This window comes from Pelophylax lessonae, assembly GCF_965119305.1.
Source record: "Pelophylax lessonae genome assembly, chromosome: 4".
In the NCBI taxonomy this organism is placed as follows: domain Eukaryota; kingdom Metazoa; phylum Chordata; class Amphibia; order Anura; family Ranidae; genus Pelophylax; species Pelophylax lessonae.
In genome coordinates this window covers 546,261,343-546,279,220 of record NC_138771.1, presented here as the reverse complement: position 1 = coordinate 546,279,220, position 17,878 = coordinate 546,261,343, and the positions used below count along the sequence as shown (strand labels likewise).

At 48.2% G+C, this 17,878-nt stretch overlaps 1 protein-coding gene across 2 annotated transcripts in view; it reads right to left on the bottom strand.

The window, feature by feature from the left end:
• The window catches only part of LOC309552265 (oxaloacetate tautomerase fahd2, mitochondrial-like), a 91,759-nt gene that overhangs the window by 24,061 nt on the left and 49,820 nt on the right, over positions 1 to 17,878 (bottom strand). For both annotated transcript variants that reach the window (XM_082253154.1, XM_082253155.1), the window contains exon 6: positions 13,389 to 13,497. In XM_082253154.1, the coding sequence (XP_082109280.1) occupies positions 13,389 to 13,497 (109 nt within the window). The remainder of the gene's footprint in view (positions 1 to 13,388; positions 13,498 to 17,878) is intronic.

Here is a 17,878-nt window from a genome sequence, read left to right as displayed (position 1 = left end):
ATTCACTAGAACAGGATCACTAATCAGATATGTGAATTGTTCTTGTACGTAGTCTGGCCATTTACAACATATTGTCTATGATGCATCTGTAGAGAATGCCATCTAGAACCTCTAGGAAAGCATAATTCAATGACAGGTTAGAACCTTGTGCAATGTTTTTTTCCTTTTCCCTACTGAGCTGGTAAAGCCACAGCACTCGCATCTCTCCACAGGCCTGGATGGAAGCACTGGCTGAGAAAGACCTGTGACTGGTCAGCTTATACATTTCACTGACCTCTAGTGTCAATGGCTAGCTTTAGGGCAAGTGTACGAGAGAAATGTGTCTTGGGTCCAATTATGAAGCATTATGTGGAATGAAGTGCAATGTAAACTGACCTCAAATTTGCATGTACTGTGTACATTAATCGTTATTGTAGCCCCCTCCCCACTTCTGCCTTAATGACATATGACTGAAGAGCACACAAGAATCACAACCTTTAGACCAGGGGTATTGAATTAAAATTCACAGAGTTCCAATAGGTAAAATGTATTTTCTCTTTCATTTATTGACAGACACAGCTCCTGATATTCATAACCATTGGGTTATACTGCCCCCTACAGGAGTAGGACACTAGGCAGAAAAGAATTCTGGCTACACTCATGGGCAGCCCAGGTGATGTACTCCCTCTCTCTGCTATAGCCACTCAGTTTTTTCTGCCTAGTCAGGAGTAAGGACCTATTTCCTTGCTGGGATCTTTGGTCCTGGCTAAAAAAATTTTTAGTTAGAAATTTTTTTTCTGTGAGATCTACAATCAACTGTCGGACTGGGCAACGGGCTGGATAATCTAGATCCAGTGTGGTGGGAAGTAATCGGGTCGGAAGCATAGAAATTCCCTCCCGCTGAAAAGCGCACTTGTGGATATTAATACGCGGCAAGCACCAATAATCACTCGTACAGAAAAAGTACAATGTGCAGCTCTTTTGTATAGATAAATCCTAGTATGCTCACCATCCCCAGGGGATAAAGACACACAGGCTGTTTCAGTTTGGATGCTCCCAAGTTGTCCTGTGATGAACAATAAGCTTCATTTATTTAAAGGGCAACAAAAGATCAAAGACAGGCTACACCACTTCAGCCAATGACACACTTGTACACATTCAAATGTACAATAGAAATGGGAGTGCATGTAAATGAACCCACTGAGCTGTGTTCAGGAATCTTAAGCTGTTCTGTGACAATGGAACTAGCATGGACTCCCATGAACGCGGCCATACCAGTACATCCGCAAGTACTCCCGTCATAACCTGTTAGAGTGAATCCTATATAATATAGTTCATAAAAACCACATTTGATAGTGATTATGCTACTGTTCCAGTAAATTAGACTATATCTGCAAAGGAAAATAGCAGCAGTATTTCAATCATGCAGATCAAGCATAATAGAAAGCTACCAGCCATTATTCCAGCAAAATGGCAGATATTTATCAAAACGATAATTCCACATCATAAACATTTCTCCGCCAGTGAATACCAGGGGCCCCGGCTGGCTAATATACATTTGCGTGGCAGAGTCCGCATCGCACTGCCACATATCCGGACCGGCGTTCGCTCCAGCGGTAGCCGATCAGAACGCCCGCCGTTCGGGAGATCAGGTGAGTGGTATGCAGTCTCCATTTAATGGAAGGTTTCCACAACTACAGGTCTTTTCTCAATGCCAGTTAAAGCCATATTCGCAGTGCATAGCGATTACCTGTAAACTGACACTGGGAGACAAACTGGCAATTTAAATAAACACTTCCTGATAAATGTCCACAAATTTTAATGCAATTTCCACAACACCAGTGGTCACCCTAGTCTGGCCAGCGAGCACACACAGAATTCAGCTCGGCGCTAGGCCGGCTGTGACATAGCCCCACCATATGGGGGCTGATCTGCGAGTTAAACGCCTCGCGAGGTCGCATACGACCAGGTCTCGGCCTGAGTTGCAGCACTCTTCCTGGCCCACAGCCCCCACATTTTGATGGAGAGGGGTTCTGTCTGGAGCAGTGCCAGTCTGGTTCCTGGGATGGGGAGTAGCTGTCCCCCCTCTCCCCCCCGGAGGGTTTTGGGGTGGACGTGGGCTCCTCCTTGGGACGATCGGACCCCCCTGGTTTTCCTCCTTCCCGCAGGCACCCCTTCCCCCTTGCCAAGTCCCTCGTCCTGCCCCCCCACGCTAGGGCTATTTGGGTGGTCTGGCCACTTTCCTAGGATGGGGGCAGGGCGTTAACTGGCGATGGGGGCTGGGGGGGGTGCACCGCCAGTGACCGGACAATTGATTGTGCGGAGGGGGGGTTGTACCTGGTGGGGGCTCCGGCCAGGGCCCCCAGTCATGCCTGGATCTGTCCTCGAGGCCTGGTCTTCCTCCTGGGTCCCTGTAAGCCTCGTGGTGCTGCTATTTTGTTGTAGCCTGTGTGTTTCTATACATGGCGGTCATATTTGTGTAGTATGGTGGCTATTTTCTTGTGGTTTGCCATTGGAAATAGCGGCTGCCATGACAGTGGAGCCCCGTGGGCGGCGATTTCGGCGATGGGAGCCCTTCCTCATCCTTTGGTGCTGACTCCTGGATCATTTTACTTCCTGATTGCCGCACGTGTAGTGCAGATTCTCATGGCGGCTGCAGGTGCCTGTTTCTGTGGGTGAGCCTGGTGGGGTCCTCTCCCTCTCTACTGAGGATCGCTTGGTGCTTTGGGGATTGTCCCTTAGCAGTGTTTTACACTTTTTATCCGCCTGGTGACTCATGGAGTCCTTGGAGCACATTTCCATCCCCTTTCTAAAGCTGCAGAGACCTCTGGGTCCCAACCATCCATCCATGCACAGACGGCGTTCCTGGAGTCCCTTGTGTTCCGGCGGGAGGTGGCTTGCGGGCGACAGGGTAGCCAAAAGCGCCTCCCGCCTTCCCCGGTCTCATCAGATCCTGATTCGGCCGCCGCAAACGTGGGCCACCCTGCTGGGTCTGCAACCATGCTCCTTGAATCCTTTGATAGTGAGGATGATTCCTCCACGCATGCAACCACACACGAAAAGGGGTTGGTGGATGCACTGAATTAATCTGTGCGTGAGATCCTGAAGATGGAGGACGCAACGGAGGCACAGTTGGCCTTTGGCACTCACAAGCCATCTAAAGCGGAAAAGGTGTTTCCTTTCCCTGCCTATTTTGACAGAATTGTCGTTATTGAGTGGGGGTGACCATATGAGGCCAAGTGACCTATGAGGGGTCCCTTATTAGGAAGTGGCCTGTGCCACCGGTGGTGGACCCTCCAGGTGACCGGAAGGCAGAGGCTGTAGCCTGTGCTATGTACGCTCTAGCTGGTTTGGCAATGAGGCCGGTATTCACCATTGCCATAGTGTCGCAAACTCTGACCGAGTGGGCCAAGCTCCTACACCGTGACCTGGAGGGCGAATAGCTCCCCCAGTCCTTTGCCGAGCTGGTAGACCAGCTGGTCCAGTGGCTGCAGTTTCTCTGTGGTGCCTCTTTGGAAGTGGCTCCCCTGATGGCTCGCCTCTCTATTTTGGCAGTGGTCCTTCAGCGTGTTTTTTGGCTCAAGTGCTGGTCTGCGGATCAGACAAGGAGATTGCCTGTTTGAGACCATTAATGATGTCACCCATGTAGCTCCACAGTAGAGAAAGAGTACTTTTCTTTCGCAGGCCACTAAGGGCAAGGAACCTCATCGTAGATGTGGGCCTTCCTTCTCAGCTCATACAAAGTTTTTTTCGTCCCTCAGGGCTGACTGACAAGGGCTCAAAGCCTTTCAAGGGCCTCTTCTGGAGGATCCAAACGAACCTGCTCTGGCAAGCCAAGATCGGGCTTCTCCAGACCCGGGGACAAGGCTCCTTCTGCATGAAGGTGCGCCCTCACCCGTAAGAGAGGGGGGGGGGGGGGGGAGTCTTCGCTGGTTTCCAGACCCGTGGACTTTCCGTGTGCAAGTCATTCGGTCCGGCTACAAGATCGAGTTTTGCTCTTGTCCCCCGGCAAGGTTAAACACTTCCAACTTGCGCCTGTCCCCAGACTGCTTACAGGGTCTGTTTGGGGCAAAACAAGACCTGTTTCTTCAAAGGGGTGAATGTCCTGGTTCTGACCTCGGACAATTTCAGGGTTTTTACTCAAACCTGTTTTCCAGTTCCCAGGAAGGAAGGCAAAGTGCATCCAATCCTGTACCTCAAGGCGCTAAACTGCTTTGTGTGGGTACAGAAGTTCAGAATGGAGTCCATTCGAACAGTGGTGGCATCTCTGCATCAGGGCAATTTCCTCACCTTGATCGATAAAGGACGACTACCTTCACATTCCAATATGTGCCAGTCACCAGCGTTTTCTCTGCTTTGCTATGGGAGAGAAGCATTATCAGTTTGTGGCGTTACCCTTTTGTCTCGCATTTGCTCCTCGGGTCTTCACAAAAGTGTTAGCCCCGGTGCTAGCTTTGCTACGCCAATGGGGGATTGCGGTACTGGGCTACTTGGACAATCTCCTTCTGCGAGCGGAGACTCCCTCTGCTCTGGTGGAGAACCTGGAGATCACAATATGTACTCTGCGGGAGTCCGGCTGGATTCTGAATTTTCAGAAGTCTGCTCTGGTTCCGTCCACAAAGCTGGACTATCTGGGCCTGACTCTGGACTCGGCCTTAGCCTCTAGACGAACTCCAGAAATTGCAGGCTGCAATTCACCTCCTGTTGTCCCATGGGATTCAGGTCATCTTAATGGCTCCGGACTGGCCTTGCTGGGCTTAGTACGCCGATCTGGTGCTGCTGGTCGCCGACGTTCCATGGCAGCTTCCTCTCAGGGAGGATCTGCTGTCCCAAGAACTGATCTTCCATCCTGCTGTACAGTCCCTGGCTTTGACGGCTTGACTGTTAAACGCCAGGTGCTGAAGGATAGGGGTTTATCTGAGTCTGTAAATCCTACACTGTTAAAAGCTAGGAAATCTACCTCTAGGAAGATCTACCATCGTATGTGGAAGACGTACATTGATTGCGTGGTGTGAGTCTTCCTTCAACGGGGGATTGAACAGAAATTGGCCTCGAGTACCATCAAGGGCCAGGTGTCGGCTTTGGCGGTCTTCTTTCAAAGACCTTTGGCCCCACACTCCCTGGTGCGTACCTTTCCTCAGGTTGTCCGACATTTGGTTTCCCCAAAGCGGGTTCTGTTACCACCTTTGGATCTTAATTTGGTGCTTTCAGCTCTACAGAAGCCTACCTTTGAAAAAATTTGGGAAATTCCCCTGCTTACGCTGTCCCAGAAGGTGGCTTTTTTAGTGGCTATCACCTCTGCGCACAGGGTGTCGGAACTGGCAACGTTATCCTGTCATTCACCTTACCTGGTGATTCACAGGGATAAGGGGGTTCTTCGCCCCTGTCCATTGTTCCTTCTAAAGGTTGTCTCTGATTTTCATTTAAATGAAGACATTGTGTTGCCTTCCCTGTGTCCCAGGCCTAAACATCCAAAGGAAATTGCCTTGGATGTGGTCCGGGCAATTAGGGTGTACCTGGGATCTATGCAGTTTTTCAGGAAGTCAGACTCTCTCTTTGTGCTCACGGATGGACCTTGAAAAGGGTTGTCCACTTCCTCTGCGACCATTTCCAGATGGATCAGACAGTGCTACTACAGCAGCGGGGATGCCAATGCATGGGGCCGATTACCGCCAGGCACCTGCGATGAGAGCGGACGGTCAGCTGTTTGTAATTACAGCTGACAGTTCTTCTCTCTGAAATGATCACAGAGCACCTGTGATCCTTCTATATAGGATCACAGGTCTCTGGGGTCATTTCACAAGCCCATCCCCCATACAGTTATTAAAACTCCCCTAGGCTCACACTTACCCCTTTGGTCACCCCTTCCCTGCCAATGTCATTATTACAGTAACAGTACATATTTCTCTGTCGCTCATTGACAGACGCAGGCCTCTTGATTAATATCAAATTGGGTTATACTGCCCTCTACAGGAGTAGGACACTAGGCAGAAGGAAAACGTTCTGGCCACACCTTAGGGGCAGTCCCAGAGGGTATATCCTCTCTCTCCCTGCTACAGGATGTCAGTTTTTTTCTGTCTAGTTAGGAGTAAGGACCCAAGTTCCTTGCTGGGATCTTTTGGTCCTGGCAAGATTTTTTAGAAAAACATATTTTTTAGGGTAGCTTTTTTCTCCAGTTGTTCCTGTGAGATCTTCAAGCAAGTATGCTGAAACTGGGCGACGGGCTGGATGTTGAGATCCAGTGGTCACCCCAGTCAGCCTACGAGCGCGTGCAGGCCCTAGCTCCGCGCTGGGTCGGCCGCGACATAGTCCCACTGGACAGGGACTGACCCTGCGAGTTAAACGTCTCGCCGGGACGCCGATGACCAGTTGGTAACTGAGTCATGGCGTCCGTATTGGTCGACAGCCCCCCCACCTCGGTGGAGAGGGGTTCTGTCAGGAGTTGGCGCCCGCCTGTTCCGGTATGGTGAGTAAAATGTTCCCCCTCTCCCCCTGACGGGTTTGTGGGTGGACGCGGGCCCCTCCCTGGGATGATCGGACCCTCATGATCCTGGATCCCCCCTCTATCCTATAACAGGTCACAGATCCCCCTTTTTGAGGGTTATTTGGTGAATAAGAACCAGGGGGCTTGGTTTGGGAGCTGACGATCCGAAGTCACTGTATGAGTGGGCACTGTAAAGGGACCATGACTGAAGTCCGTGGCTGGCATTACTGTTAGGATGGCCATGTAAGAGGGTGATATGATCCTACCTGATACATAAGGTTACAATGCCTAAACTACCGCCATCCGCCGCCGCCATCCTCCCGCAGGCCGCACACCTCCCACAGGCCGCACAGGCCAATGCCTGCCTTCCGCAGGCCGCAGGATGTAGCAGTCGCTGCCATCTTTCCACAGAGGCCGCCGCCATCCTCCCGCAGGTCGCACGGGGCCGCCATCTTGGCGTAGCCTCGTGTCTCCGGCATGGGGGCTGCCATTTTGGAGATGACCAAGCTACCTCGAGGAGTAGCATGGGAAGCGCCGGAAGGCTTGGAAAGGGGCAGAGCTGCCTCCTTTACTTGGGAAAACGATCCAAAAGACTTCCTGTCTGTAAGAGACAGCGCTGAGAGCAGGTTGGTGAAACTTCTGTGCATTAGGTGGTGAGCCCTTGGGGTCTCTCTCTCTCTCTCTCTGTGGGGTCCAAAGCAGGTAACACTGAGGGGCGCTGTTGCGCTGGGGGATTACAAAAAAAAAAAAAAGTTTTTTTCTTTGCAATTATTTTTTGTTTGCTGGCAAGTGTCTTGAATAATCATGGACCCTGCCACACATGTATCCCCGCCTGATCCCCTCGAGGTGGCCGCAGGACCCTCCAGTACCCCACTTGTGATTGATGCATTATCAGCAGTTTTGGAGTCTTTGGTATCCCGGGTGGAGGTGGCCTGTCAGGGACGGGGGTCAAGAAAGCGACCCCCGCCTACCCCCATTTCATCTGACACTTCAGATAGGGATTCTGAGCTGGTCACTGCAGCTGCAGGTCCCTCTTCTGGGGCTGCTGTCTCGGGTACGGTCTCCTCAGACAGTGAGGAGGACGTTTCGGCCTCCGCCATAGCGCAAGAAGAAGCGTTGGTGGACGCACTAGTCATGTCTGTCCGGGAAACCTTAAGTCTTGAGGTTACACCGGCAGAGGTAGCTGACACTGAAATTCCCTTTGGTACCAGCAAGCCTACTAAGATGGCGAAGGTTTTTCCCTTGCCCAAATGTTTTGGTAATCTAATTAAAGAAGAATGGGATCGTCCGAAACGAACCCCTGCTATTTCCAAACGCATTGCTAGGCGCTATCCGTTTGAGGAATCCCTCCTTAAAAAATGGACGGTACCACCAGTGGTGGACACACCGATTTCCAGACTAAATAAAGCCACTGTTATCCCGTTGGAGGACGCTCCGTCCTTTAGGGATCCGGTGGATCGAAAAGTGGAAGCGGAATCCCGCTCCATTTTTTCCCTGATGGGGTCAACATTTAGGCCAGTGGTTGCCATTGGTTTAGTTTCACAAACATTGACAGAATGGACCAAATTGTTACGCCGGGACATAAAGGGGAGAAGTATCCCCCCGGCAGTATCAGATTTGCTGGAGCAGATTATACAAGGGCTACAGTACATCTGTGACGCCGCCCTGGACGCCACTCCCTTGCTAGAGCGTGCATCGGTTTCAGCAGTGGTCCTCAGACGCGTGTTGTGGTTAAAGTGCTGGTCGGCGGATCAAGGTTCCAAAAAAGCTTTGGCTAATCTCCCTTTTCAAGGGGATCGCCTATTTGGGGCCACCTTGGATGAGATTATAAAGGATCTCACTGGGGGCAAGAGCACTTTTTTGCCACAGACTGCTAAGGGTAAAGGACCTCGTAACAGGCGAGGACCTTCCTTTTCCGCTCACAAAAAGTTTGTTCATTCCGCTGGGGCGGGCGATAAAGGGAAGCCCTCCAAAGCCCCTTCAGGGGGTTTCAAAGGGCGCTGGTCGGGTAAACAAAAGTCTGGCTCAGCCAAACCTGAAGATAAGACCAATACAGCCTGAAGGTGCGCCCCCACCCATCTCTGGGGTGGGGGGGGACGTCTTCACCGGTTTCCGGATCCATGGCTTTCCAGAATCCCGGACTAAGGGGTTCGCGAGGTCATACGGTCGGGATACAAGATCGAGTTTCGATCACTTCTACCGGTGCAATTCTTCCCTTCCAACATTCGACTATCCCCGGATCGCTTAAAAGCTTTGCGGGGGGCAGTAATGGATTTGATGCAACAGGGAGCGGCAGTTCTCGCTCCTTGAGCAGAACGTTTTCTTCACTTTTCCCAAAGATCATTCCTAGTGGAACTATCTGGTCCTGGGACTGATGGTGGCCTTCTTAGAGGCAGTACCGTATGCCCAGTCTCATACCCGAATTCCCCAAAAGGAGATTCTTTTCAGATGGAATCGGAATCCCGATTCTCTGGACAATCGGATCCGGTTGAGCGAGCGGACCAGGGAGTCTCTGGTCTGGTGGCTTCGGTCTCCGATGCTCAGACAGGGGAAGTCATTTCTTCTGATAGAATCCAGGTTACCGATAAATGTATTGGAACTGAGAGCGATCAGACTTTGTCTGATTTACTGGACCGAGCAGCTTCAGGGCAACCCGGTTTGGATCCAGTCGGACAAGGCCACGGCCGTGGCTTATGTCAATCACCAAGGGGGCACCAAGAGTGCCCTGGCGGCCATAGAAGTGGCCAGCATTCTTCATTGGGCGGAACGGTTTGTTCCAGCTCTCTCCGCGGTATTCACTGCGTGGGTGGAAAATCGGCAGGCAGATTATCTCAGCCGTCAGATTCTGGATCAAGGGGTATGGCCTCTTCATCCAGAGGTATTTCACCAGCTGTGCCTTCATTGGGGCACCCTGGAGGTGGATCTGTTGGCAGCTCGGCTCAACAGGAAGGTGCGGAGGCTTGTAGCCAGCTCCCGAGATCCTCGAGCGGACGCAGCAGACGCGCTGGTTGGCCCGTGGGGACAGTATCAGCTACTGTATGTCTTCCCTCCTCTCAAGTTGCTGCCGAAACTTCTTCGCAGGATAGAGGTGGAGGGAATTCCAGTTATCCTGGTAGCTCCGGACTGACCTTGTCGACCTGGGTACGCCGACTTGGTCAGGCTGGTCGCGGACGCTCCTTGGAGACTTCCTCTCAGGGAGGATCTGCGGTCTCAGGGACCGATCTTCCATCCTGCTTTACAATCGCTGGCTTTAACGGCCTGGCTATTGAGACTCAGGTGCTGAAGGACAAGGGATTGTCGACTTCAGTTATTCCTACTTTAATTAAAGCAAGGAAAGCGACTTACAGAAAAGTCTATCATCGCACATGGAGGTCTTATATTGCGTGGTGTGAATCCTTTGGATTTCCTCCACGTGCCTATTCGGTGACCCGAATCTTGGCTTTTCTGCAACAGGGGGTTGAGCAGAAGCTGGCCTTGAGTACTGTCAAGGGTCAGGTTTCAGCGTTGGCAATTTTCTTTCAGAAACCTTTGGCTACCCATTCCTTGGTGCGGAATTTCATCCAGGGGGTGCGGCACCTGGCTCCGCCAGTGCGCGCGCCCTTACCGCCCTGGGATCTTAATCTGGTGTTGTCGGTTCTTCAGAAACCTCCCTTTGAAGATATCAGGGAGATTCCCTTGCTTACGTTATCCCAGAAGGTGGCCTTCTTGGTGGCCATTACTTATGCACGCAGGGTGTCAGAACTGGCCGCATTATCTTGTCGTTCCCCATATCTGGTGGTTCATAGGGATAAGGTGGTTCTTCGTCCGAATCCATCCATCCTTCCTAAAGTGGTTTCAGAGTTTCATCTGAATGAAGATATTGTGTTACCTTCCCTGTGTCCTAAGCCCAGTCATCCTCGGGAGTTTGCGTTACATTCCTTTGATGTGGTTCGGGCAATCAGGGTATACTTGAAAACTACGGACTCGTCTCGTAAGACGGATTCACTTTTTGTGATCACGGATGGCCCCAAAAAGGGGTTGCCTGCATCTGCTGTGACTATCTCCAAATGGATCAGGCAGACGGTGGTACAGGCTTATTCTATTAAGGGTCGGAATCCTCCGTTCCCTGTTAAGGCGCACTCCACTCGGGCGCTTAGCGCTTCCTGGGCCTTCCGCCATCAGGCGTCAGTGGTCCAGGTTTGCAAGGCGGCTACCTGGTCGTCAGTTCATACCTTTACAAAATTTTATAAAGTTGATGTGATGGCATCGTCGGATGCCTCTTTTGGCCGCAAGGTTCTGCAGGCCGCAATTTGAGGAGACCGTTGGTCTACCTCGAGGGTTTTTTCTGTTGGGTTTTCAGTTGAGTCTCATCCTTTTGTCTGATGAGCCTTTAAAACTTCTAGTTGGCGCCGGTTGGGCCTTCTAGATTGGATTTTGATTTCGGTTATCCCACCCCTCATTTGTGGCACTGCTTTGGGACGTCCCAATTTGATATTAATCAAGAGGACTGCGTCTGTCAATGAGCGACAGAGAAAAATGGATTTTTGTAAAATCTTACTGTAAAATCCTTTTCTCTTAAGCTCATTGACCGACGCAGTACCCGCCCCTCTACTTTTGAGTTGGGTTAAATTCTCTGACACTGCTTTGTGACATAACTGACATCCTGTAGCAGGGAGAGAGAGGATATACCTTCTGGGACTGCCCCTAAGGTGTGGCCAGAACGTTTTCCTTCTGCCTAGTGTCCTACTCCTGTAGAGGGCAGTATAACCCAATTTGATATTAATCAAGAGGACTGCGTCTGTCAATGAGCTTAAGAGAAAAGGATTTTACGGTAACATTTTACAAAAATCCATTTTTTTAGCACTGATTACTGTAGGAATGTCACTGGTCCCCCCCAAAAGTGTAACAAATGTCAGTTAGGGGTCTGATCTGTCTGCCGCAATGTCGCAGTCCCACTAAAAATTGCAGATCGCCTCCATTACTAGTAAAGAAAAAAATAAACAAAAATCACCTCTTTCCCCTAGTTTGTAGATGCGATAACTTTTGCGCAAACAAATTAAAATGTAGCCGAATACAAATTGGCCTAAAACGTATAAAAAAATTTAAATTTAAACTTTTTTATTTTTGGGAATGTTATATAGCAGAATGTGAAAATATATATTTTTTCAGAAATGTCGCTCTTTTTTTGTTTATAGCGCAGAAAATAAAGTCACACAGGTGATCAAATACCACAAAAAGAAAGCTCTATTTGTGGGGAGAAAAAAAGACCTCAATTTTATTTCGGATAGCGTCGCAAGACCGCACAATTTTCCATTAAAGTATCGCAGTGCCGAATCACAAAAAATGGCCTGGTCATTAAGGGGGCAAATCCTTCCGGTCCAGAACTGGTTAAGAGGACCTGATCCTCTTTGAGGGTGTGGTATTTTTTTTTTTTTTTCAGGTGGGCTCCAGTTGCCTGGTTGGCTAATGTTTAGCCTTGGGAGTTTTTTTTGTTGTTCCCACCCCTTATGTTTAACACTGCTTTGAGACATCCCAATGGTTATGAATATCAGGAGCTGTGTCAGTCAATGAACGAAAGAGAAAATGGGATTTCGCTGATGTTGACGGACACCGAACCCACCCCTCTGTGGAGATAAAATTCTCACACTGCTTGTAACAAAACTGAGTGGCTTTAGCAGAGAGAGGGAGTATACCCCCTGGGACTGCCCATGGGTGTAGCCATTATTCTTTTCTGCCTTGTGTCCTACTCCTGTAGGGGCAGTATAACCCATTGGTCAATATCAGGAGCTGTGTTTGTCAATGAACATCAGAGAAATCGATTTTAAGGTAAGTCAAAAATCCTATTATCCAGCAGAGGTCCGAACTGCATTTTTGTGCGATGGCCGATAATCCTTCATATCACAGCTCTCTCCTATGTCACTATCCCATTCTTAAATCTGTGTCCTCAGTCCTCTGCACATCAGTTTTCCTTTCACAGGAGTGCTCTGAACCCCATTCACATCACACCCCCCCCCCTTTTATTTACTGCAATGGCCTCAACCTCCCACAGTACTATCCTCTGCTCCCTTTACATCAAGTACCCAAACAGCACTGCCCCTTCACATCTTCCCTCCTGCACTGCCCCACTTTTACATAAATTCCCCCCACAGTAGTGTGCCCCCCTTCCCATTCTGCCACCGCCCCCCCCCCCCCCATACATTACCCGCCACAGTAGTGTACTCTGTCCCCCTTCTTTCTCCTACCTTACACACAGAAGGAAGTAGAACAGCTCTGGATGGATAGCAAGGAGGTAGAACCGTTCTGGACAGAGAGCAGGAGGCACAGCAGCACTGGACTGAGTGGGAGCTGCTGGGGTTAACTTTTCATATTAACTAGTGATTGGGTGCTTAGACCTGCAACCAATCACATGCTGGTTAAACTGAAAGTCAACTCAAGTAATTCCTGCCCTCCATCCAGTGCTTCTGTACCTACCATGCCTTATCCAAAATTGTTCTACCTCTTGCTCTCTGCTCTGGTATTAACAGCGGCAGAGCAGTTCCTAAATGAAGCAACGGCTGCGGCCTATATGGGACAGTGGAGCGGTCCACCATTTTGTATAGAGGCATGTTACTGAGGAAACATAAGGGTGCTTCACCATTGTTTCACTTTGGGGACAACCCTTTCCCTGCCCTTCTAAACAAAGTTTTTGCTCAAAACAACCTCCAACCCCAATTCCAAAAAGGGTGGGACACTAAAATTGCTGCCATTAATTTAAAAATTACTTCTTTTTTTTTTCTATGATACATTTTCCCAGTTGAAACATTTGATAGGTTTTCTATAGTAAATAAAATATGGGCTTAGGAGATTAGCAATTCATTACATTTTGCTTTTTTAGATTTTACACAGCGTCCCAACTTTTTTGGAATTGGGGTTGTATTTGCTAAACAGCCTGTGAGTGCACACTCACTTGGAGACCCAGGCTATGAGGCTTTGTGTCTTGAAGACCATCTGGTTTGTGTTACTGTCCTGGACAAGGTTCCCGTTCACTCGACAGCGAATTCCAAGTCCATGAGGGTCTGGGGAAAAAAAAAAAAATAGGAGAGCTTGGTGAATGATGATGTATTGAAAAAAAAAAATGATATTAATCAAGTTGTTGGTGTCAAAGAACACTTTGCATGTCAGATGTGTAGCAAGATACAGTGCCTTAAAGAAGTATTCATACCCCCTTTTTTTTCCCCACATTTTGTCATGTTACAAACCAAAACGTAAACTTATTTTATTGGGATTTTATGATAGATCAACACAAAGTGGCACATAACGTTGAAGTGTAAGAAAAATGATAAATGGTTTTCAAAATTTTTTAACCAATATCGTAAAAGTGTGCCGTGCATTTGTTGTAAAGTCCCCCTGACTTCTAACAAGACTTTGTAGAGCCACCTTTCGCTGCAATTACAGCTGCAAGTCTTTTTCCGTATGTCTGTACCAGCTTTGCACATCTATAGTGAAATGTTTGCCCATTTTTCTTTGCAAAATAGCTCAAGCTCTGTCAGAGTGGAAAGAGAGTGTCTGTGAACAGAAATGATCAGGTCTTTGACTTGACTTTGACTGGGCCATTCTAACACATGACTATGCTTTGATCTAAACCATCCCATTGTAGCTCTGGCTTTGTTTGGGGTCGTTGTCCTGCTGGAAGGCGAACCCTCGCCCCAGTCTCAAGTCTTTTGCAGACTCTAACAGGTTTTCTTCTAAGATTGCCTTGTATTTGGCTTTATCCATCTTCCCATCAACTCTGACCAGCTTCCATGTTCCTGCTGAAGAAAAGCATCCCCACAACATGATGCTGGGGACAGTGTGTGCAGACCTGTGCAGTGTTAGTTTTCCGCCACATATAGCGTTTTGCTTTTAGGCCAAAAAGTTCAATTTTGGTCTCATCTGACCAGAGCACCTTCTTCCACATGCTTGCTGTGCCTCCCACATGGTTTCTCGCAAACTGGACCTCTTATGCCTTTCTTTCAACGATGGCTTTCTTCTTGCCACTCTTCCATAAAGGCCAGATTTGTTGAGTGCATGACTAATAGTTGTCCTGTGGACAGATTCTCCCACCTGACCTGTGGATCTGTGCACCTTCTGCAGAGTTACTATGGGCCTCTTGGCTGCCTCTCTTATTAATGCTCTCCTTGCCCAGCCTGTCACTTTAGGTGAACGGACATGTCTTGGTAGGTTTGCAGTTGTGTCAGTCTTTCCATTTGTTCAAAAATTGAGATATTTTATTATAACCTAACCTTGCTTTAAACTTCTCCACAACTTTATCCATTACCTGTCTGGTGTGTTCATTGGCTTTCATGATGCGGTTTGTTCACCAAGGTTCTCGAACAAACCATTTGAGGGCTTCACAGAACAGCTGTATTTATACTGAGATTAAATTACACACAGGTATACTCTACTTAACATGACATAATGTGGAAAATTTCAAGGCATTGTAAGTAGACATCGACATTCCTGAAATCTCCTAATTCAAACATGTATGGACAGAACTCCATCCTAAAATGGAAACAAAAACTCTCCAGCTCGCAGTCAACATGGATGTTGACTGCACTGTCAGACCCTGGGACAAACCACTAGGAGTACTCACAAATCTGATATGGAATTTGACATGAAGTTACAGCACAATGAGAAAGCAAAAAAGTCACAGCACACACACAAGTAAATTCTTACTAAATGCATGGCAGGTAGGAAGAAAGATACAAACCATGGAATGGTTACTCTATGAAGAAGCCACAGCGTAACCGTGTGGAAATGTGTAATTTCTGAAAAACATTTGTCATGCAGGTTCCTAGCAATAAAACATCTGCAAAGCGGGTTTCTAGAACATCTTGCATGTTTTGTCAGAAAACTTCCCATGTAGTAACAAGGAAGGCACCCTTGTAGGGAGCTACATTTGCAGGAGCTTTTTATTTGCAGGATAACTGTTGCAGAGTCCCTGGTGGAAACCATCCTATTTTTGTGATCTATCTTCAGTCAGCTAGGTACTTCAACAGCAAGATAGGTCTCTGTCATATGGGGGTATGTTACAACATGGAAATCAAATAGAGGTAGTCTTTTACTTGAAATTCTACTTCTAGACCAAGGCTTTTCTGGAAATTTTTATTTACATGTAACAGTATGTTTTGCTGGAAAATTACATAGAACCCCCAAGTGTTTTATATTATTATTTATATATATATATATATAGTGTATCTCACAAAAGTGAGTACACCCCTCACACTTTTGTAAATATTTTATTATATCTTTTCATGTGACAACACTGAAGAAATGACACTTTGCTACAATGTAAAATAGTGAATGTACAGCTTGTATAACAGTAAATTTGCTGTCCCCTCAAAATAACTCAACACAGCCATTAATGTCTTAAACGCTGGCAAAAGAAATTGAGTACACCCCTAAGTCAAAATGTCCAAATTGGGCCCAATTAGCCATTTTGCCTCCGCGGTGTCATGTGACTGGTTAGTGTTACAAGGTCTCAGGTGTGAATTGGGTAGCTGGTGTGCTAAATTTGGCGTTATCGCACTCTCTCATACTGGTCACTGGAAGTTCAACATGGCACCTCATGGCAAAGAACTCTCTGAGGATCTAAAAAAAAAAAAAAATTGTTGCTCTGCAATGCATAGAGTTGGGCTAGGCTATAAGATTGCCAAGACCCTGAAACTGAGCTGCAGCACGATGACCAAGACCATACAGTGGTTTAACAGGACAGGTTCCACTCAGAACAGGCTTCGCCATGGTCGACCAAAGAAGTTGAGTGCACGCGCCCAGCGTCATAGCTAGAGGTTGTCTTTGGGAAATAGACATATGAGTGCTGCCAGCATTGGTGCAGAGGTTGAAGGCGTGGGGTGGTCAGTCTGTCAGTGCTCAGACCATACAACGCACACTGCATCAAATTGACCTGCATGGCTGTAGTCTCAGAAGGAAGCCTCTTCTAATGCCTCGTACACACGTACCGATCGTCGGCCGAACGATCGGCCGTCTTTTGTCCGAGGGCTGTCGTGTCTGTTGAAAAGTGCAAAAGACTGCACACGAATTTTGTCGGCCAACAACAGCCGACTGCAGAAGTGATGTCATGTGATGGTTAACTTTCCCTGTGTTTTTTCTTTTCTGAGCATGCCCAGTCTTGCAAATCTGCTGTCTGTCGGCCGAAATCTGTACTGACTGGCGAACAATCGGCCGTTCTGGTGTCGGCATACAAAAATTTTAATGCTTGCACGACAGATTCTGTTCGGCCCGAAAGTGCGCTGTCGGCTGTCGGAAGCATCATACTAACAAGCCTACAATCGGCCGATCGGTCGTCGGCCGAATCTTTTCGGCCGACAATCTGCACGTGTGTACGGGGCATAAAGATGATACACAAGAAAGCCTGCAAACAGTTTGCTGAAGATAAGCAGACTAAGAACATGGATTACTGGAACCATGTCCTGTGGTCTGATGAGACCAAGATAAACTTATTTGGTTCAGATGGTGTCAAGCGTGTGTGGCGGCAACCAGGTGAGGAGTACAAAGACAAGTGTGTCTTGCCTACAGTCAAGCATGGTGGTGGAAGAGTCATGGTCTAGGGCTGCATGATTGCTTCCGGCACTGGGGAGCTACAGTTCATGGAGGGAACCATGAATGCCAACATGTACTGAGACATACTGAAGCAGAGCATGATCCCCTCCCTTTGGAGACTGGGCCGCAGGGCAGTATTCCAACATAACGACCCCAAACACACCTCCAAGACGACCACTGCCTTGCTAAAGAAGCGGAGGGTAGAGGTGATGGACTGGCCAAGCATGTCTCCAGACCTAAACCCTATTGAGCATCTGTGGGGCATCCTCAAACGGAAGGTGGAGGAGTGCAAGGTCTCTAACCTCCACCAGCTCCGTAATGTCATGGAGGAGTGGAAGAGGACTCCAGTGGCAACCTGTGAAGGTCTTGGGAACTCCATGCCCAAGAGGGTTAAGGCAGTGCTGGAGAATAATGGTGGCCACACAAAATATTGACACTTTGGGCCCAATTTGGACATTTTGACTTAGGGGTGTACTCACTTTTGTTGCCAGCGGTTTAGACATTAATGGCTGTGTGTTGAGTTATTTTGAGGGGACAGCACATTGACACTGTTATACAAGCTGTATACTACTTTACATTGTAGCAAAGTGTCATTTCTTCAGTGTTGTCACATGAAAAGATATAATATATTTACAAAAATGTAAGGGGTGTACTCACTTTTGTGAGATACTGTATGTATATAATAAATATATAATATATACACACACACACAGTAAACCCCCCTCCATTGCGGGGGTTACGTTCCGGACCCAGCCGCGAAAAGTGAAAATCCGCGAAATAGAAAAACCCTATTAAAATGCATTGTAGGCATGTTTTTTTTACTGTCACTGTACGTGTAAAAGCATTTTAAGGTCTTTA